Consider the following 22,100-nt stretch of genomic DNA (forward strand, 5'->3'; position numbering starts at 1 on the left):
CCATTCCCCGAACCCTGTTAACACGGAATGCTTTGTGTACCAGGCTGCCCTTTTTTTTTTCTGGATCCATAGGTTCATTAAAATCTTTAGGAGGGGTTGAGTCACGAAGTAAAATATGCTTAGCTAAATCATTAAGTTCCATGAATTTGCCTTTTTCTTGCAGAAAAGAAGATAAAATTAGAACACAATACTAATGCTTATCTTTTTCACAATTTACTACATACAATACTATGCAATGGATATCTGATGACACGACAAAGAGTAGCAAAAGTTATTTGGGCAGCCAAATGAACATCTGTAAATTCTGGAAATATATAAAAATAATGAAACACATTATTACATTGAAACCTTTAAGCTCTTGTAGGGCCTAACTTTTAAACAATTTAGCACTTGCATACTACTAGTATACTAGTTGGGCATGGTTCTCACTGTGTCCTGCATGCCAGTGGCATCCTATGTTCACCGTATTTTCTAATTGGGGACGAATGTTCCAACATAGCCAATTCCAACAATGAAGAACGCTCCTGCTTGGAGGAACAGGTAGATGAAAAAGTGGTCATTTCCAAATAGCATGTTGTATATAGCACAGTGTAGCATATACATTCCCATTAGCAGCTCTAAGACGTGAATCCTGTTTGCAAAACCATAGTGCAGGTTACAGTCAGAAATTTGCAGGATAGAGAACACTTTGATGTTTAACCAACTTCCTAGGGAGTGAGAGAACTGTCAAATGATATCATGATTACCTTTCACCTATCCTTGATCTTGGTTTCTTTGATGCTTTGGCACTGTACTTTTGCTTCATCGTGTTCCCCAGCTTCTCAGTTACAACCCATTCATTTACTCGGCTGGCTTCTAAGAGTCCTATTATTGCTGCCTTGGATCGATGGAGAGACATGACATTCTCAAATAGGATCCAGAATACAAGAAGATGGAAAGATCTGTGTGGAAACCAATTAAGGTGTATTAAATTATTGTGCTTGAAAAATATAAAATGGAAAAACAGAAGGACGATTTCTGAGTTCAGTTTCGTGAGTTTACATACCTTGGTGTGCAAGCGGCATTAAGAATGGTAATAGTTGCTGGAAGATATATAGCTAGAGGCTTTGTAAGATGGACTTCAGGCACCAAGATAGTTGCTGGAATGACGATACAGTAAAAGAAAAACGTAACCCAGTGTGCAATAATCTTCCTCACAAAGAAGAAACCATAGATGAGATGAAACTTCTTCCATACTGATACACGCTGCGTTTAAAAGAAAAGGTGTGATGTGTGAATTGTTGACAAAATAACTTTTTTTAATAGTATAAATTCTTTTTTAAATAGTGATACCTCACAAAGGATGATTTCTTTAATCATCTTGCGAAAGAGGTTAGCTGGGCCGCATGACCAGCGGTGCTGCTGAAATCTGTAAGCCTTGAAGGTACTTGGGAGTTCGTTCTTGACCTAAATGAACTATGTTAGGCATCTGATACATAGAGGCGTATAGTCATTGCCATAAGTAAGAAGATTGAAGTTATGAACTCACAGCTAAGTCGCCCACAAACAAAAATTTCCAACCCTTCAGGCTCGCCCGTACTGCAAGATCCATATCCTCTACTGTGGTCCTGTCTTTCCATCCGCCAGCATCATTCACTGCTCGAATTCTCCACACGCCAGCAGTCCCTACAATTCAATCCAAAAAGCTAATTACATTCTTAAAATAATGTCTAGCTGTTAAATGCCTGTATATGGAGTGAGATCTGACTATTTGTTTACCATTGAAACCAAAAAATGAACATGTGGATGAGCCAACTTCTTGCTCAACACTGAAATGATAGTCCAGTGACATCTCTTGAAGTCGAGTCATCAGACATTCATCTGCATTGACTGTGGAAGGATTTTCACTTACATTAATAACCAAGAAAGAACCAGAAATACGACTGAAACCGGTAATCCTTTGTCTATGTATGATTTCATGACAAGTTCTTTGAGTGAGTAGAAAAACATAAAAGAATCCTCTTATCATAGAACGGAGACAATCAAAGTTTATTATCATAAACATAGTAATCCGCTATTCATTAATTTTTACCTCTTCCAAACAACTTTAATTTTGTTTGTTTTTGAGGTCATGAACAATTGTTCAGTGTGTGTATGGACATAATGCAGTCTTTGGCCTTACCAAATTTCCATCTGGCTTGAACCAGAGCCAGTTCTGGGTTGTCGATAAGATATGGTATGGTTCTCCAAAGAAAGTCTTCTTCAGGCTGAAAGTCTGCATCAAAGATCACAACATACTCACAGTCATCAACATACTGCTTCTTTAGACCCTCCTTGAGAGCACCAGCTTTGTAGCCATTCCTGTTGTTTCTTGTTTCGTATTTCACATTTATCCCTCTCTCTATCCACTTTCGACATTCCAAGTCCACTAATGTCTGCAATTATATTCTCAAACATTAGTTGGCATTCAGAAGATTCTTAAGCTTCTCTCTCAGATAAAGTTGAGTTGAAAGTGATACCCGTAAAACTTCGTTGGTAGAGTCATCAAGAACCTGCACTACAAGCCTATCTGATGGCCATGACAAGCCACATACAGCACCAATTGAGAGCTTGTAAACCTGATAAAGAAAAATAAGATGATAATCTAATTAAGAACAATAAGATGATAATCTGATAATGAACAATAAGATGATAATCTGATAATAAACAATAAGATGATAATGGTTCTTATAGTGTAGAGAAAGTTCATATCCCTATTCGTATGCTATTCTAGTTGGGACTACTTTCAAATGTGTTTTCTTGTTGTCTACTTTTGATCCTCTTTGATCAGGACTCAGAGCAAGGCGCAAAACTCTGTGCCTTTATTTTATACGCTCCTAAATATTGTTCCTCATTTGACTAAGCTAGAGGTTAGAACCTTGCAGTCAATATGCTATTGATATATTATTAAACTTATTTTTCTAACTGCAGAAAATATCTAATTTATTTCCATTGGTTTCTTGATGCTCATTGTAGTTTATCTTCTTATTAAGCTATGTATGTCTTTAACAGTATTGGATGATTAACATAAATCTATAATTTCTGCAATCAGTCAGTATATTCTACTGGTGAAAACTGTCCATAAACTATCTTGCTCCTTTTTTAATTTATAAACAGATGGACAATAAGCTTCCTTCCTTTCAATGTCCCGACTTACATCTTGGTTTGACCTTGTTGACCAATTAACATTGACCTTTTAGATCTATTTAAATCATTTGGTCTCTTGCTATTAAAATCATGGCTTTGTAGCAGTACTCAACAGGGAAAAGCTTAGATATATATCTTGACAAAAGTTTTGTTAGCTTAATTAGTAAATTCTGACTAATGGTTCGGGATTTATATGAGAAGGGAGTAATCTCTTGGTATCTATTTGTTCATTTAAGAAATTTCCCATATTGTTGGTGTAATTTTTATTTTATAATTCTTTCTGGATGATCGGTCCAGGTATGGGGAAGTGTAAGATGAAGGGTGAGAGAAGAACAAATATTGTTCCTCTAGCATTGAAGGTAAAATCCTCCCATGAACTTTCAATTGATACTAGGATATGGTTGTATGCTCTTTGTTGTTTCTAGGTTTTTGATTATTGGTGTCGTGAGAAATGAAATTGTATTTTCTTTTTTCTGATTCACTCAATTTATTTCAGTTTTGGGATCATTGTATGTTTGTGATTTATTCTCTAAAAATTACTCTCAAGATGGAAAAAATATAACCACTGATCAGAAAAAGAAAGGGCGATGGAAACAGGCATATTTGTAGTTTCTTCTAGGAAAAACTGAAACACAAAGCTAAACAATAATTATTTATGCATAACTTTAAATTTCTGGAACTTGTACTCAAGTAAGGTATGTACCTCCTTTTCATTGAACATAGGAATTTGGACCAACACCATTGGGTAGTTTTTGTTTTTCTCTAGGTCTTCTTTTACGGACTCGAGCTTATACTTGGTATATCTTTTCTTTCCAAAGCACTTGACCCCTGCTATCACTATTGCCATGTAAATACGCTCAAGAAATAGCATGACGGACATGGCTATGCATATATACATTGCAAGGTGTAGGGCAGGCACTACAACTGGAACTCGTATTCGCTCCCAAGCATGATTTAGACTTTGAGTAGAATTGGTGCTTACTCTGATCCCAGGATCTTGGAAAACGAGATTTCTCATGGTTTGTCTCGACCTGAATTCAGAGTTTAGTTAGGGAGCAGAGCACTTTAGGTTGAAAGGAACGAGCTTGCCCTTGCAAGTACATAGAGATGGAGGGAAATTGTGGTGAAATTTAGGATGAAGGTTTTGCTGCTTTAAATAAAGATGCAGTGTGATTGTGGTGAAGGTGACGATAGTAAATGGAGATGAGCTGGAGTGGTATTGTAGATTGAGTAATCCATTTAAATAAAGTTCTTTCATGTGAGAGACACACGGTCTACATGCAATGAAGGTGCTGCAACGTATCATTGTGCTAGCTGGATGTTTGGCTTTTCCCTCCGACAATGCTGTTGGAGGATCTAAACATAAATATACATGTTAAACCTTTGTATTCGATAATGAAGATTAAGTTTTGAATGATTATTATCTATTTACGTATCTAAATAGAAGCGTGAAAGAGATTTCACCTGAATTTCACCAAAATGCTTCTTAACTCCTCGAGTCTTTAGTATAACTTGTTATCTTCTCTCACTATTGCCTTTATCCTTTTTTTAGCTCCTAAGTTACTCTGATTTCATGCTTTCTTTTTGAGAGTATTAGTGGTAATTCTGACTTGAATCAGAAACAAAATAATTATCTTAGTAGGACTACGTCGTTTTATCCTGTCACCGACATCACTGATTGCTTTTGAAATCATACTATCAAATAAATGAAAATTGCAAAGTTTGCTTTGAAGTTTACAGCTGGCCTAACTCTGTTTTTTCTGGATGTAGAACCATGAAGTGATGCATATATCTAGCCTCAAAGACACCACACAAGTTTGGAATCATGTGAATATAGAACACAACACGTTTTGAGCACATCCAACGTTACCACCGTCATCAACTCTCGCAATGTCATCTAAATTGTCGATTCTTGTGTGGGACACTTGCAGTCCCAAGTCACGATGGATATGTTAGTAAGTGGTTGGCTTTATTTAAATGTTTATAAATTACCTTGTGAAGGGTGACTTCCCTAATTATATCATGGCTGTCGGTAATTCTTTAGAAAGTAGGAAGTTTGGTTTAAATACGTGCCACTTGTTGATTGCAATAAATTTCTAAAGTTATGCTATGTCCGATTTTGTTTAGGGCAATAAATTGTTGGTTAAATTGGCTGATTTGGTTATTCAATTTGTCAACTTTCCTACACCAAAATGTTGTTAAGTTGAAAATTATAAGCAACTTTAATCTATTAGTGACAAATGTCATGGTAAAAACTTAGCCGCGCTGGATATTTGCGCAAACCAATGAATGCAAGACATGTACAACGACATACCTAGTGTAATTCCACAAATGAGGTCTAAAAAGAGTACAGTGTACGTAAACCTTACTCTAACCTTTGAGGTAGAGAGGTTGTTTTCGGTATATCTTCGCCTTAGGAGAAGGAAGATCAAAAAGGAAAAGAAAAATGAAAGTGAAGAAATCATGGCAAAACCTATTAAAAGCATGATAAAGTATTATTAAAATATAAGAACAGAAATTACAACAAAATAGTGTGATAAAAGTACAAGAGACCGAAGTTGCTCGGACTCGGGTGCGGGTGTCCGATACGGAAGTGGATCTAGAGGTCGGGTCATTCATGATCTACTCAGGGATATGGATACGGATGTGGATTCGCCTAAAAATAATTAAATTATCTTTAAAATAGAGTTATAAAACCTAAGTTATGAGATATTACGTAGAGAACTTGAGGAGAATCTGGACAGTGATTAAAGGAAAATGAGTGACATAGAAATTCTATATAAAAGGTATTCCATTTTCTTCAATTTCACCTTAGCTTTTCTATTAATTACAGAAAGCATTAAAAAACTGTTTGGACTTTCCCCATCAATTTTGGTCAAAGTACGCAAAATCGGTTGACCAAATCGGACACAGATCCCAACACCTACCCCACACCCACACCCATGTCGTGTTGACACGGGTGTGACACCAAAAGTGAAAAGTCCGAGCAACTTAGCAAGAGACAATAGATGATGATAGAAATTGAAGGACAAGAAACTACCTGAGAAACACTACGATTACTAGTATGGAAGGATAAATGAGACAACACTCTACTATCTACTAATCTTCTACCATAGTTCGTGCCCAACATAACAGTGTAATCAAAAGCAAAAAGCGCAAAAAAACTCCAAGGTTCATAGGGGCTTTAAGCGCAAATAAAGCATGAGATTTATTGAGAATAGGTGCAGATGGAGAATATATATATATATATGTGTGTGTGTGTGTGTGTGTGTGTGTTTTGTCCATGACTAACAATTGTAAGCATGAATAACAAATATATGAACGAAGAAATTGATTGTTTTTATGATTCATTGAAATATCAATGGTTTAGTGTTGCCTTTTGGGAAATGCTCATTCACAAGGGAAGAGCTTTGATGACAACACCTGGCGCACATTAGCAAGGTTAAACAGTCAACGCAATTTGAGCCTCTCTTCAGGGCTTAAGCACGCCTTTATAACACTGCTCCACAACCTCCTATCTAAGGTCATGTCCTTGTAAGGCTCAACTGTGTCATGTCTTGTCTAATCACCTCTCCCCAATACTTCTTCGGTCTATCTCTACCTCTCCTGTAATCATCCATAGCCAAAAACTTTAACGCCTCAGAACAAGCGCATTCATGCATCTCCTCTTCACATGTTTGAATCGTCTCAGTCTCGATTCTTGCATTTTTTCCTCCACCGAGGCTACTCCTACCTTGTCCTGAATATCTTCATTTCTAGTCTTATCTTTCTTAATAAGCCCATACATCTGCTGCATCATCCTCATCTCCACAACCTTTGATCTTCTAAATATGAGAGCTCTTGACTGGCCAACACTCTGCCTTATACAACTTAGTTGGTATTAACCACTTTATGGAACTTACCTTAAGTTTTGGTGGCATCTTTTTAATACTCCGGATGTGAGCCTCCATGTCATTCACCATGCACCATAACGATGTGTGACACCATTGTCAATCTTCTTATTTCCTTGGATAATAAACCCAAGATACTTGAATCTTTCTTTCTTTTGGATGACATGTGCACTAAGCCTCACTCCACACCAACCTCGGGCTTGCATCGCTGAATGTGTCCATATATACATCCACCCCGTAATCATGGTTAAGTTGTATGCATTCTCACTCTAATTTTTAACTACTAAGGTTAACGTACTTGATTTGTATAAACACCTGGGGTGCGTAAGTATTTACCCAAACATCCCTTGGGTATGAAACAAGAATGTTCAGCTCAATTGGTATAGGTGTATTTACGTCTGGCACTCCATAAAATTGATGTATTTTGAAAATCAAAGGATGGAGTTCGCCAAAAATATTATCTAGTTCTGAGTCTTTTATTTGTGTATTGACAACCTCTAAACTTAGTCCATGTCAAAAGGACTTGATTTTTAACTCTTAACAGGAGGTTGATATTTGTTGGCGCTGAATTCATAAGATAAAATTGACACCTTCCATTCTCTTTTGTTTATTCTTTGACCTGATGCAACATTTGCCCTGATCTTTTGAGAAAATTATTTAACCCCATGAGGATGTAGATGGATAGTGCAAATTATATTCAACTATGTGAGTATTCTTGATCTATTTCTTTATAATTCTTAGATGTTCGACTTTTTTCAGTTTAATATACCACATCAGTATATGCATAAAATGCTTTTGGTCTATCTTCTCTCTTGTTCTATATTTTCTAATCTTATATATATCTTGTCTTGAGTTTGCCAAGTATTTAGAATAGATTTCAGCGTTGTTGGTGCTTTAATTTTTATATTCTCTTTGTAGTACTCCAAATTTAATCCTTTCAAATTGGGAATGTGATAGTTGGGAACTGTGGGGAATAAAGTAATAACAAAAATGAATTTTGGACCAAGCACCTTAGGTTCTTCAGCCACTTCAGATGCTGTTAAGATTCTTTAAGTTCATATTGTCCTGTAAATCTCCTCCACAATGCCTAGCATAACTAAGAATTCTTGAGATCTCCACTACTGTTTCAATGTGTTATGTGAAAAATCTCTTTTCAAAGTTGTAGACTTCAAGATCTTGTAAGGATATGATATCTGTAATCATATCTATGATCCTTAATAACAATCTCTATTCTACAAGTATGCATAGGGATAAATAAGCATGTGGGCGCTAAAAGATAAATTAACAATCCCTGAATCCTGAGGAATAGAGATAGTGGACTTCTTAGGAGTACAGTTGACAATCCAACCGAAAAACAGATAGTGGACTTCTTAGGAGTTCTCTAATTAATGTATTCCTCAGCATACCCTTTATGTTGGCCACCATCAAAGAAGTGTGATTACATTGTTCTTTGCACCAAAAACTAAAATACAATTCCATTTGATCTGCCATCAAAATCCTTTAATTTCTCTCCTTCCATATGTTCCACCAACTGCAAGCTGGTACCATTTTCCACCAATTTTATTTTACTCTTACATCCCACCTTTTCTAATGTAGCAGCTTAGCAAGTGTGCATTATGTTCTGGCATTGTCCAATCCTCCCTAGCCAGACAGAAAAAGATTGCCCAGATTGGAGATGTTACCTTACAATGAAGGAATAAGTGACTGTTAGTTTCTGCTGCCTCCATACATAAAGAGCATCTAGATGTTATCTGGATTTTCCTCCTCTGAAGTGTTTCATGAGTGAGACATGCTTTCTTTATTACTATTCTTGAAAAGCATTTCACCTTTGTTGGTGCCATGCTTTTCCATACATAAAGAGCATCTAGATGTTATCTGGATTTTCCTCCTCTGAAGTGTTTTATAAGTGAGACATGCTTTCTTTATTACTATTCTTGAAAAGCATTTCACCTTTGTTGGTGCCATGCTTTTCCATACATAAAGAGCATCTAGATGTTATCTTGATTTTCCTCCTCTGAAGTGTTTCATGAGTGAAACATGCTTTCTTTATTACTATTCTTAAAAAGCAGTTCACCTTTGTTGGTGCCATGCCTTTTCCATATAGTTTTCCAAGGGGGCTTTTAAAACTTCCTGTCATCTCAGATAAACCCCTGTTGTATACTCTAATTAATAAGAAATATCCATCTTCATTGTGCCCCCATCTGATGGAGTCGGGAGTAGTGGTGTCGTCCCTGTAAAATTTCCTATCCTTTCTAGTAGTTCAATCACCCTTTTCACTTCTCAATTATCCAACAATCTCCTGAAAATTAGATTCCATCCCTGTGCTGACGAAGTCTCTTCTATTGTCATATCTGGATTGGTGCTGATAGAAAAAAGTTGGTTTCTGGTGACCAACGTATGAGCAAAGACCTGTTTTTCCCTGGAAGACATTATTGAGTCCTATACATAACATGTCAAACACTGATTGTGTAGTTTGTTTCTCAATGTTTAGGTTCCATTTACTATCGACTATATTATTCAAACACTTCCAACTGTTTTTTCTGTAACGTTATGTTGGGCGATGTGGCCAAATTGGTTCTCATTATGTGTATGTCGCAGATATACATCCTAATACTGATAATTATTCTGATAATTGCCACTGGTTGTTGATGGTTACTTCGTTTACCCAGATTGGTTGTTGATAAGATTAATTTGTGCATTTCTCAATTGGTGCTTGTGATTATTGCTTGAAGTGATGGATCATGTGACATCTAATAGTTGTGGAGAGGAGGATAGGTATGCTTTAGTGAGAAATTTAGCACATTAATGTGTTTTTCTTAAGGGGGGACTGGATAATCTACTCGAAAAACTAGGCAGGTCCATTATTCATCGAGTTTGGTAGAGAAAGTTGCTGACCATTCAATAGATCTAGACGATAACCAATAGCTTAGGAGGTAAAGAGACTGAATTCCCTCTACCTCCGACTTGGGGTTAATTATCCATTAAGACTTACATCCCAAGTTTTAAACTTTGAGACCTTTAGTTAAGACAGAAAGATTTCAAATATATCGTTACTCCTCGTCATAAAGATCTTTCGTTCTCATAGTTCGACTCAATGGTCAAGTGTGGCAGAAGATTGATGCAACAATGTGTTGAACTGAATTTAACAGTGTTCATCCAAAACACGAATATACGTGAAAAATTACGAAATATTTAGGTTGAATTCATCGAGTTTAAAATTTGCATTTACTCATAGTTTGGTTGAAAATTGCATTCCACTAGATAGACTGAGGCATTTCAGGTGGAGTTAGCATTGCTGCATTTGGTCAGAGCACGTGTCATTTTATCATTGGTCACCAAGAGTAAACAGCATCTGCCCAAGCCTATTCAGCACGTGGCTTCTGTCTAACTATTCTACTAACCATTCAAACTTTTATCTTTTGTTTCGGTGTCTGATATCCGTATTGAATTCCTGCATATTCAAATCATGTCGTGTAAATTCATGTAAGTGGAAAGTCGCTTCGTAACATGATTTTTTCATATTCATGATTCGAACTCAAGATTTTTGGTTAAAAAATGGAGCAATCAACTTCATTTTCTAGAAGCTTCTTTCTTGAATGAAACTTATATATCCTTTTCTTTTTATTTATTTCATCTCTTCACGTGTGTGATTTGTTGTGTAGCTTACATCTTTTTGAGCCCATATATCAAATCCCAAGAATTCACCACATCAATAGTTATTATAAATAATAAATACCAACACTCAATGCCAATATAGTTATTATATGTGTTGTGAAAATAGGAAGGCTCTTTCATGTTAGGTGTCCAGATCTATTATATTTGAATTTTATTTTCATCACATTTGCTATTATATCTACTAACGCTTCGTTCTAATGTAACATATTTTGATAAACAAGAGATATTTTTATCTGCATTTGCACCTGCACCTTAGTGAACGAATTAGTTCGCGTATAATTCGTGCAGAAAGGTGTAGGTGTTCATGCAGACAAAAATGGTATCTTGGCCTCCCATTAGTTTCCCAATCTTTACCTTTCAAAGTTGTTGCACTAAGTGTAAGCATTGGTTGAATCTGTGTTGATGGGAGATGGTAGTATCCAACGAATTAATCGAGGTAAGCATAAGTTGACACTTATTTTTTCAATCGTAAAGAAAATATTACGATGGTTGGTTTGATTTCCTTATCAAGATTCTTGTTTGATTTGTCGATGCAATAATATGATTATTTAGGAATTCGACGCGCAACGAGGCAGGCCCGTCTAGTCCTATCGGGATGATAATGGATATCAATGGTGTTGTTTTGAAGACGATTAATTGCTTCTACACCATTAAAGTTTGTGGTGGAATGAATATGATTTCTCCACTTAAAATATAATCAGATATTTGTCTTCGAGCTGTAGGATGGTAAAATATCCCATTATGGAACGCTTTCCCTTTTAATTGGCGATAAGGCTCCGTTTGGCCATAGATTTTTCAAATAAAAAGTGGAATTTTTTTAAGCAAATAGTGTGTCTATATAATTTGCTATTATTTGACGAATAACTCAAATTTTCAGTTACTAGAAAAAATTAGTGTTTTGGGAGCTTGTAAAATTGAAGTTTTACACCAAACACATCCTTTAGAGTAGTTGTTTGCATTGTATCACATAATTTTTTACATGAACACCAAAGGAGTGATGGAATATTCAATAAATACGAAAGCGATGATATGATTGTTGCGGATCAGGGAAATAACGTCACGTGCTTCATCTACTTCACGATGTATGAAATGATGTATGTCGCACTCTCTCTGAACAACCACTACTTGTTATTTGTTGCAACAAAGATTCAACTAACTTTGTGGTGGAGTCATGAATCTTTGTTACATTGACGTTTTTATCTTGTTATATAATACAAACTTATGGTTATTTTTGATAGTTTTAAGACTTATGAGTGTAAATTATATTTATTAAAAAATAAAATATATTTCTCAAATATTATAGCCAAACTCATTGTGAGATTTCGCCCGAATCTTCATTCAAATAATATTGTCAAAAATGTTTGAAAATCTATGATCAAACATTAGAGAAGTGACATATTTGGACAAATATTTAGTAAATGATCCTCCTTTTATTTTTTATTTTTACAATTTCTAAACCTATGTAAAAATCTCTTTGAAGAAAACTAAAAAAATTATAAAACCCCAAGGTCTAATCTCATCAATCACTTAAGTTTATAAAAATACCTCACATTAGGCAGATATTTACCTAGCAAAAAGTATATAGTAAAATAAAATGATCAAAATAAATATTCTTTTCGTTTTAAAAAGAATATTTTTATTTCCTTTTTAGTTAGTTTCATAAAAAATGATCCTTTTCTTTTTTTGCAATACATTAACTTTTATTTTTTACGTGACATATTTAAGGTCATAAGATTAAAAAGTATTTTAGTACATATGACATAACTTTAATTTAGTATTATAAAATTAAAAAGTCTTTTTTCTTTTTTAAACTTGATTTCAAGTTAAACTAAATTATTCTTTTTCGAAACGAACGGAATAATAAGTTGTTTTGATAATTGGAACTGAGAGGTATGTGAAGAGATGATGAGCTATTCTTAGCCATGCACTTGTCAAGTGTATGAAAAACCTAATACTGAGTTGTCATTTTCAATAAATTTTCTTTCTTATCCTAAATAATTCACAGGACCAGCTGAACGGTATCTATTTATTGAGTTTAACATATATAAGGTAAGAATTTTGTAGGAATAATCTATAGTCGAAATTTTAGACATACGTTTATATTATATTAAGGTTTTATTATTTTTTTAAAATTTATTTTATTAATAATTATTTATTCCTTTTCGATCTACGTGATACTATCTTGTGGATTCAACGCTGGTTGACTTTTTTTTCAAGCTAGTGCCACATAGTCGAAATGAGATAGAAAATTACTTATAAAATAAGTTCAGGGGGGTAATAGGACCTTAGTATAGTATAAGCGTGTCTTTAAGATTTCGGACATAAATTAAGGGGTACTTGTGCATTTTCTCAATTTTTTACCATGATAATTTTAACTTGCAATCAGATGATTTAAGAATATATCGTAATAATATATTCAATGTGATTTTTTAAGTGAGGTTTAAAAAATATAGTATATATATAATCTTGCTTCTATGTTATAAAAATTGATAAAAATGTTATTTTAATAAACCTACTAGTCAAGTAAAATATATAAACAAATAAGTATGAAAATAAAATATAATAATAAAAAGGTTGTGTAAAAACAAAGGAGAAGAGAATATAGCAATAAGAAGTAATGTAATATCTAACAAGGGCAATATTGGAGTGTAATAAGAACAATAAGGTTATGGAAAACAATTCTCGACTCTAATCATCGATCTTCATATTTTTCTTCTAGGATCATGTATTCTTTAATAAGTCGTGTATGCATAAAATCATATCTAGTTACCTTTTTAAATATTGGTGGTTAAGGGATTGCAAAAATTATTCGAGGTTGTGTGTTTTATTTCACCATTCACACCTACTTGCTAGGCAACTATGCATCTCCTCTTCATGTGTCCTAACTATCTCCGTCCACCTTCATCATTTTGTCTATAAATCACTTTTAACTTATCTTGAATATCTTCATTTTAATTTTTATCTCTTATAATATGAGTACATAATCATCTTTTTTCTTTTTTTGATAAAATATTCACACATCCATCTTAATATCTTTAAATTTTCTATATTTATTTTCTGGATGTGTGAATTGTTAACTGACCAACATTATGTCACATACAACATAGTTGGGTCAAACAATCACTTCATAAAACTTACCTTCAAGTAATGGCGAATATTTTTATTACACAATCCACGATATGTGAGCTTCCACTTCATCCATTTCTTCTAATATGGCATATAGTAACACTATTATTCTCTTTATTTTCTTGAATTACTAACATTAAATACTTTGAACTTCCTCACTGTGTGGATATAAGTTGTGTCAAAATCCTCACTTTCATGTATTTCATGTAAGTTATGTTTAACTTAAACACTAATTTGTCTTTAAATCATCAACATATTATTAACTCCGCTCATACTCGTATAAATTAATTATACGAAGAAAAAAAATATAATCAATATATTACATCAACAATAGTATACCTTATTAAAAAAAAGAGAAAAAAAGGCAAGCAAATATATAGTTTTGGTAGATTTTATGTGAGGATTATCATTTTTATAATCAAATAATAATGTATAAAATTATGCAAATTTTAATGTTCAACTCTACTCTAACCAATAATTATATCTATTAAAATAATAATAATAATAATAATAATAATAATAATAATAATAATAATAATATTTCAACTTCAATAATAATAATCTAAACAAGAGCACGACCAAAGCGACGCCGTCTTATATAGGAGCATATATATATATATAAATTCCCCTTTGAAATCACAATCTAGGGTTTCAAAAAAAAATTCCCAATCCAATCGGTAAAACCCTAATTCGCAGAGAGGGAAAAAATGGGAGGAAAGTGTCCTCACAGGAGCGTGAAGAAGCGTAGATACTCTCACAAGCAGTTTCGCCGTGCGAAATTCCTTGTCAAAGGAGACGATGCTGTTTACGATGAGCTGTTAAAGCCGGAGGAGCAACGGAAAGAGTTGCCCGTCGACGAAGATCTTCCCGGAATGGGTCAATACTACTGTATGCACTGCGAGTAAGATAAACTTCGCTGCTTCAATTTTCGTGAAGTTTGATTTTTTTTTAATTTATAAAAAATGACTTTTTTTTTTGTGTGTGCGTGTTTAGTCGATATTTTGCAAATGTTACTGTGAGGGATGAGCATTTCAAGACGAAGAAGCACAGGAAGCGGTATGATGTTAATTGATTTTAGCTTAACTGTGAAATAATTGGAGCAAAAGATACTTTTTTTTTATTGATTTCTTATCGCAACAACAACATACTCAGTATAATTTCATAGGTAGGGTCTGAGGAGGGTAGTGTGCGCATATCCTTGCCCCTGCCTGGTGAAGGTAGAAAGGTTTTTTCTTTAAGGATATATTCCAGGTTCAAGTAAAGAATAATAACAAGTATTGAAAGGAAATACGTTAGTGAAGAAGTCATGCTAAAAATGAAGTAGGAAAGAACAGTGGAACTACAAATAAAAGGGTAATTGAAGCAGAGGAAATAAGCAATTATTGATTTGTTATGGGATGAGTTTGTGTGAATGGATTGAAGTTAGGTGAGGATAGTTTCTTCTGATTATTACTGCGAGGTAATGAAGCTTAAATGCTGAGAATTGATGATTTTCTTGTAAATTGATTTCCTTTGACTTGTTTATAGAAAGCTATTTGTAGGAGACAAAGTAATTGTATTTAGTCTAGAGACTAGTGAGGGTACTGTAGTTGAAGGCAAACTTATTGACTTGAGAAGGATTAGAAGCTAAAAAAGGTGTTTCAGACTTTCAGTTAGATGTAGGTGTCTCAAGAGTATGGCATAGCAATCAATGAGTTGAGTAAAAGCAATGAAAGTCCATGTCTTACATTCCTGCAGAAACAAGAATTGTTTGGGTGATACATTCCATTTGCCTTGGCTTTGGTGGAAGATTATCCGGTATTTATGCGAGTTGGTGGTACTTGATGAAATAGTCAAGGTGCACTCGTTGCAAATAAGAATTAATGACTAGATAGTGATATTCCTTCAGTATAAGACATCTTCATCCTAAAGAGAATAAAAAGTTGGATGGGCCCAAACATCGTAATTAGGAAGTAGACCCTTTTTATTTTGATCTGTAAGGAGTAACTTTTGTTATTAAGACACCAACAAAAGGTGATGCTGGGATAGTTACATCCAGAAGGAAATTATTGCAAGTCGTAGTAATGAGCTATCCAATCAACATAGGTACCTACCCAATTGCCTTTGGGTGACATTCTGAGTGAGACAATCAGACATGGAAGAAGCTGGAGGAGAGCTTCCGAAAATTCCAATCAACTTAGGTTGCTATCCATTTCCCAATATTTTGGTTTCTCCTGAAAGATGATAATACAGCCATATCCCGTCTTTAAAAAACGATCAATTGTTTTGAATGTAATGAACTGTATTAATTAGGAAAGAGCCATGCCTTTCCAGTCCAAAAACTTGTTTTCCTTTTTTTTTTTTTTTGAGAAAACCAAAAACTTGTTTTCCTACCATCCCCCTTTTGTTGGTGAATTCTCTTGAAAGAAATCTGACATAGCCTTGATGCATTTCCAGATACCTTGACCAAGGGAACGAGGAGAAGAAGTTTACCTCGATCAACCAATTCCTTTGCAAATTTAGAGCCTCTTAAGAGAAGGGGAATATATAATAGCGCTTTGTCTGTGTATCATATCATTCCTTATTATGAAGTATAACAAACTCGGTAAATTGCAAACTATGATGTCCCACACAGTCCAATAGGAGTAGAGACAACCTTCTCTAAAATTCATTTGAACTGACAAACTGGGTGGAAAGCATGCCTAGCAACAACTAAACTAGCTAAAGATTTCAAAGGAAACATGGTCCTTGACCATCTTGATTCTTGCATTTTTGCCATCAAATTTTCCTACAGATACAGGTCAATGATCTAACTTACCAGAACCATGAAGTTTATGAGTCGAGGACCATAGAGATGTGCTTTTAGGGTTGTATATTGAAGACTGAAGACCATCTCAGCTGCTTGTATTACACAGTAACACATACCTGATAATTTGCTGTTAAACCATTTTGCCAACAAATAGTACTAGCTGATTGTCTAGAGAGTTAGATGTGTGTTACTTTCAAAGATGGAAGAACAATAGTACTCCCTCCGTCCCATTTTAGTCTGTCCCTAAAAGAATGTCACCTTACTATAATTAGAAACAATTTAACTGTAAAATTCCTCTTTTACCCTTAATGAAAGGATCTACAACCACGCAAGTATCTAAGAATTATTTAGACCACAATTTCAAAAGTCGTCCTTTTCTTAAACATTGTGCCAAGTCAAACGGTGCCACATAAAATGGGACGGAGGGAGTATTATTCTGTTTTTTTAATTATAGAAGAACTTCTAGTAGTGAATTTGGCAGTAGTACTTGCTTAGTGTTCTTTGCAAGTTACCTTTTTATTCTATCCTGGTTGTTTTGACAGCATTGGGTCAACAAATGCAAATAGAGGTCATATACATCGTAGAGCCTGTGCAGTCTTTCACACTTGCATGGACAGGGTGAAAGAATAGATTAGCAGCTTTTTGCAAGTGAATGGTGAAAAGAGAATTGGTTATAAATAATGTGTGAAGTCTTGAACATACAAATTGTGTTTTATTCGTCTATCAGCTTCTCTATTTTCTTTGCATTGTCCAAGTAGGGATTTCTTGGATAATTCAACATGTCTCACATGGTAATTGGAGGATTTTGTTTCATACGTACAGCTTAAAACATTAACGTAACAGAAACATAGATGTTACAACTTGAAAATGTGATACTCTCATTATAAGTTGTAAACTGAGATGGTCGGGAACTGCATATCCAATTTGAAGTGTATATGATGCTCCAAACACACAAATTTGACTAATGAATTGTGAATCCGTAGCTTTTTAGTGAGTATAGTTGGTAGTCTGAATAGTTCTGTACTTTTGTTTATGCAGTGTGAAAATAATGATGGGCCCTCGACCGCACACCCAACTTGATGCCGACTTAGCTGCTGGAATGGGCATGCCAGATAATGGTCCAAAGCTAATGTCAATGAGTTAGAGCTTCCCCCCTCCTGTTTACAACTCATTTGACACTGGTAGAGGAACCGTCTCTCCGTCTCTCTCCGTCTCCCAGTATAGTAAGTTTAGAAGATACCTAGCAGAGCACATTACCTTGGTGTTTCTTGTTTGGCCTAGATTCGCTGAGATGATGCTAGCTAGTGACTACCTACTATGTTTTGTTTCTACTGTATCAAAACACAGATTGCTTAAAGAACCGCCGTCTTTGAATCTATATGTCAATTTATTCAATTTGGGTTCGATAGCTAAACGCTGAAAGAGCAGTAATTCGTTCAGTTTTCGTTGAACTGGAATAGTGCTTGATCCATCTTACAAGATGTATCCTATCTAAATTTGTGGAAACTGAAAGTCATATGAACCTTATAATGAACAAAATAACATGTTTAACTATTAATTATTATCGTTAACTGTGGAATAATGTAGTACTTGTGATGGTAGAAGGTAGCAGATATCGAATAATTATGTGCAATTGCAGTAATAATTGAGTGATGCTATGGGGTTAATCTTTTTTTTTTGTGTGTGTGTGTTTTGTATTAGTTATAATGTAAACATTCTATTATAGTCAATTAACACAAACAATAATCTCATATATAGTATATCCTAAGGCTTAAAGGTACAAAGTTGAATTAATATTTTACTAATATTATTTCATTTTTAAGTTAGGACCAATTTATAAATGTCCCAATTTGGGTAACATTAGGCAATGTGTATATCATATACATTTATCTTAGTTTTCTTCTAGTTGTATATATATATATATATATATATATATAGTAAATGTAAAACGTACCAAAAAGGGTTGTAACGGAATGGTAAGTATTTCTCCATTTTTAATTGGAAATTACAATTTTTGAATCTAAATACGGGACTTCTCAACGTTCGAATTAATTGGATAAATATGGGTAACGGATACAGAGTGAAAAATCAATGTAACAGAGTAGTGAAACACACAGACTTTTAAAAGAAGCAAACTATGTGATGGATTTTTTGAGAAATATACAGAATTTGAGTCAAAGTTTAATTATATTTTTCATGCTAGCTTCGCCCTTACAATTAGGATTTTGATTCGATAGTAAAGACGTTACACGTGATTTATGGAACACGTATCACAAATTTAACTTTATTACAAATAAAACTAAATATTAAGTCGTAGAAAGAAAGGTAGAGGGACGGACTCATACTCTTTCGGAATTCCAAACGTGTACGCCAAATAGAATTATAATTATAAGAAGAAAAAAAACAAATCGTTAAAAATTGCTTTTTACGACACTTTCTGACGCAAAATTTGTTTGTATTTTATGGATTTTTTTTCTTATTTGTCATTTGAATAAGTCAAAAACACAAGTCCAAAACTCTTATGATGCATCTTTTATTTTATTTTATATAATATATTTTTTTTATTTTTTTATTTTTAAAATGACGCGATTTTGATTTTTATTTTTTAAATGAGAATATTTAATAGTTATACAAATACAATGATATATTTGAGTTTATAAGTTTAATTTTTTGTTTATAAACACGCAAATATTATGAAACTTTTAAATAATCTTCATATTTTTCATATATTTTTTTACGTAAATTATTAAGTCTCTGAATAAATTAATTTTCACTTTCAAAATAAATTTGTCTTCAACTCTTTGTCTTTTTTTCTTATCTTATATATATATCTTTATTTCATAAAACACAACTGGTTATTCATTTGAATGATTTTATTTTAACTCATATCTGTCATGTTTTTGACTTTAGCATTTTGTTCACATAGACAATTACAAATATATAGGATCCAAATAATATCATAATGGAATATACTTCGGATCGTTTTCGTAGAATGTATAAAAATAATATTAATTATAACATAAATTAATAATGTTGAAACTATTGTTATCCATAACTTGATCTAGTATATTAAGTCTGAAGAGATTTTAGTTTTAATCTTATTTTCACTAATACGACCTATGAAATAACTTTTTTGTGGTCAAGATATATAAGATCAGACGGTCGATTTTTCTCGATAAATAATCTTGTAACTCATAATAACTTCGCAATTTTTTACCTATGAATTACTGAAATGATTCAAAACTCACAATCTACGTCTAATTACTTCTCTAGTAAATAACTCATGTGTTGCAAAGCTTACGACGTTACTAAATAAGGTTTATTTAATTAACTTCAATTATTAACTAAAGATAAATTTTAATTATTTTATAAATTTATTAATAATTACCCCTTTATTCAATTTTTTATTTTTTTTTACCAATGTTTGAAAATAATGCCGTTGCCTTCATCATGAAAAAGGCCCATAATATAGCATCCCTTTCAACTTTAAAAATGTCACATTTTTATGTAACTTTTCACTCGTGCACCTCCCACCCCACTATTATTATTAATAATACTATATTATTGATATTATTTTAATAATAATAACAATAATAATAATACTCCAAACAAGTTTTTTGACCTATATACAAAAATATCTCACATTATTTGAATTTTTGTTTCTTTTTACTATTAGACTCTTTTTCAATCCTTTTTCAAACAATCATTTCGCTCCGTATTCGATATCTATATTGAAATTCGACTAAATTTAAATTTATGTATTACATGATTCATTTTTGAGGATTGCCTCTCAACAGAACTTATTTTATTCGGAGAGACTCGTGTCCAATTATAACATGTTTTAATTTGTGTAGTTTGATTATACTATTGTTATTCTATTAATTATTATTTTTCGTCCGAAATTGTTCTAATCTTGAGCAGAGGGTCTATCAAAAAAATATGTATCGCTCTACCTTTAAGATAGAGGTTAGGTTAACATACTATACTCTTATCTTGTTTAGACTCAATTTTATGGGACAACACTGAATATATTATTATTACTGTTATTATAAAAAAAATTAATTTTAAAAATTTAATCGAGAATAGAGGAATTTCAACGTTTCCATTTCATCTCATCAATTATAATAAGTTGCTTTCTCTTTTTTTTTTTAACACTTTCGATTTATCGGTTATATGCTTACACAGACAGTATAATAAATAATTTTATATGATCAGTATAATTTTATATGAACACTATAATTTAATTTGTCATAATAAGTTATTTACCTATCATTTAAACTAGGTTAGGGGTGGATGTTGTAGCATTTTTTGATCCTTTATGTTATTGGTAAATGTAATTTTAATTTTTTTTATGATTAATTAAGTATATTTAACTTTAAATTATTTGGAATGTGTGTCTTATATTCAATTTGATTGTGAATATTGACAAATTTTGAGAGTTAGTAAATGTTTTCGTTATTTAGTTATTCATGTGTTATGTTTAATTTGTAGTGTTATTTCATATTTCGAAATAATATACTTGTAAGTAAATGGATAAAAATATATTTTTTGAACTAATTGAAGATTAAATATGTTGAATTATCTATCACAATGACTAAAATTAAATTTTTCAATAATTAACAAAGCGAATCCCATTGAAAATCTTCGAAAATGGTGAATATTTTTATATTGATCAGTGTAATTTAACATGTTATAAATATTAATTAGTTAATGCTATTAAATAAAGTTCTGTATAATTATTTCTTAAATAATCTAATAATGTAAATATTTTTTTATACGTATATCAGAACATGAAACTTAAAACTCTATTACGATAGATGCTCTTCTAGGGACACAATCAAAAATCAAACAGTCCAAAATTGCAAAAAGTAAAATAAAATCATATCTTGGCATGGATTATGACTTATAATCTTGTCTAAAATCCAACATTTTTAGGTCCCATGTTTTTATTAATCCCCACAAACAATATTTTTTTATAAAAAAAGTGATCATAGACAAATTTAACAATCTTGATTAATTATTAAGGTTTTGTCATAATTAACGTTTGTAACAATTAGTACTAGTAGTAATTAATTAGTAGGGTCTAGTTAGGTTGATTTGGTGGTGAATTGATAGGAGTGGGACACAAAAAATAAAACATGTCCAAAAAATTTGTTTCTTCAAATTAAAGTTAAATATGTTGTTTCAAACATTATGATGAATTTGTCTTGAAATAAAGGGGATGTACTATGACTTTGTGGCCATAGACATGACTAAAATCAATCATGTATGGTGTGTCTTTGTTATTTATGATCGAAAAAATTATCTGAAGTCGGTTTGAATTAACAAGTGTTTGAAAGCCTCAAGTAAATAAGTATTTTACAAATTTTCGACATATCATTAATAATTGGTCAATTTGATTCTTTGGAAAAACTCGATGAATTTGGGAGATCACTTTAGGAGAGCATAATGACTGT

General features: G+C 32.9%; 2 protein-coding genes and 1 non-coding gene across 3 annotated transcripts; 2 read left to right on the forward strand and 1 right to left on the reverse strand.

The window, feature by feature from the left end:
- Nucleotides 1-288: 288 nt before the first annotated feature.
- LOC101262342 (glucomannan 4-beta-mannosyltransferase 1-like) lies at nt 289-4,369 on the reverse strand. Its single transcript, XM_004246579.4, has 9 exons — nt 3,869-4,369; nt 2,499-2,597; nt 2,162-2,414; nt 1,759-1,869; nt 1,529-1,665; nt 1,333-1,446; nt 1,046-1,245; nt 747-941; nt 289-631 (listed from the first exon to the last, which is right to left on the reverse strand). Exons 1-9 carry the CDS (start codon nt 4,181-4,183, stop codon nt 472-474), a joined length of 1,584 nt encoding a protein of 527 aa, XP_004246627.1. The 5' UTR covers nt 4,184-4,369; the 3' UTR covers nt 289-471.
- Nucleotides 4,370-10,959: 6,590 nt separating this feature from the next.
- On the forward strand, nt 10,960-11,046 carry MIR530 (microRNA MIR530). The gene has a single exon (NR_161760.1). It is a non-coding gene; the product is annotated as a microRNA MIR530 (primary transcript).
- Nucleotides 11,047-14,496: 3,450 nt separating this feature from the next.
- On the forward strand, nt 14,497-18,065 carry LOC101261850 (zinc finger (C2H2 type) family protein). The gene is made up of 3 exons (NM_001366382.1): nt 14,497-14,757; nt 14,850-14,912; nt 17,683-18,065. The coding sequence occupies exons 1-3, from the start codon at nt 14,564-14,566 to the stop codon at nt 17,786-17,788; spliced, it is 363 nt and encodes a 120-aa protein (NP_001353311.1). The 5' UTR covers nt 14,497-14,563; the 3' UTR covers nt 17,789-18,065.
- Nucleotides 18,066-22,100: the final 4,035 nt, after the last annotated feature.

Source organism: Solanum lycopersicum, chromosome 9, assembly GCF_036512215.1.
Source record: "Solanum lycopersicum chromosome 9, SLM_r2.1".
Lineage (NCBI taxonomy): Eukaryota > Viridiplantae > Streptophyta > Magnoliopsida > Solanales > Solanaceae > Solanum > Solanum lycopersicum.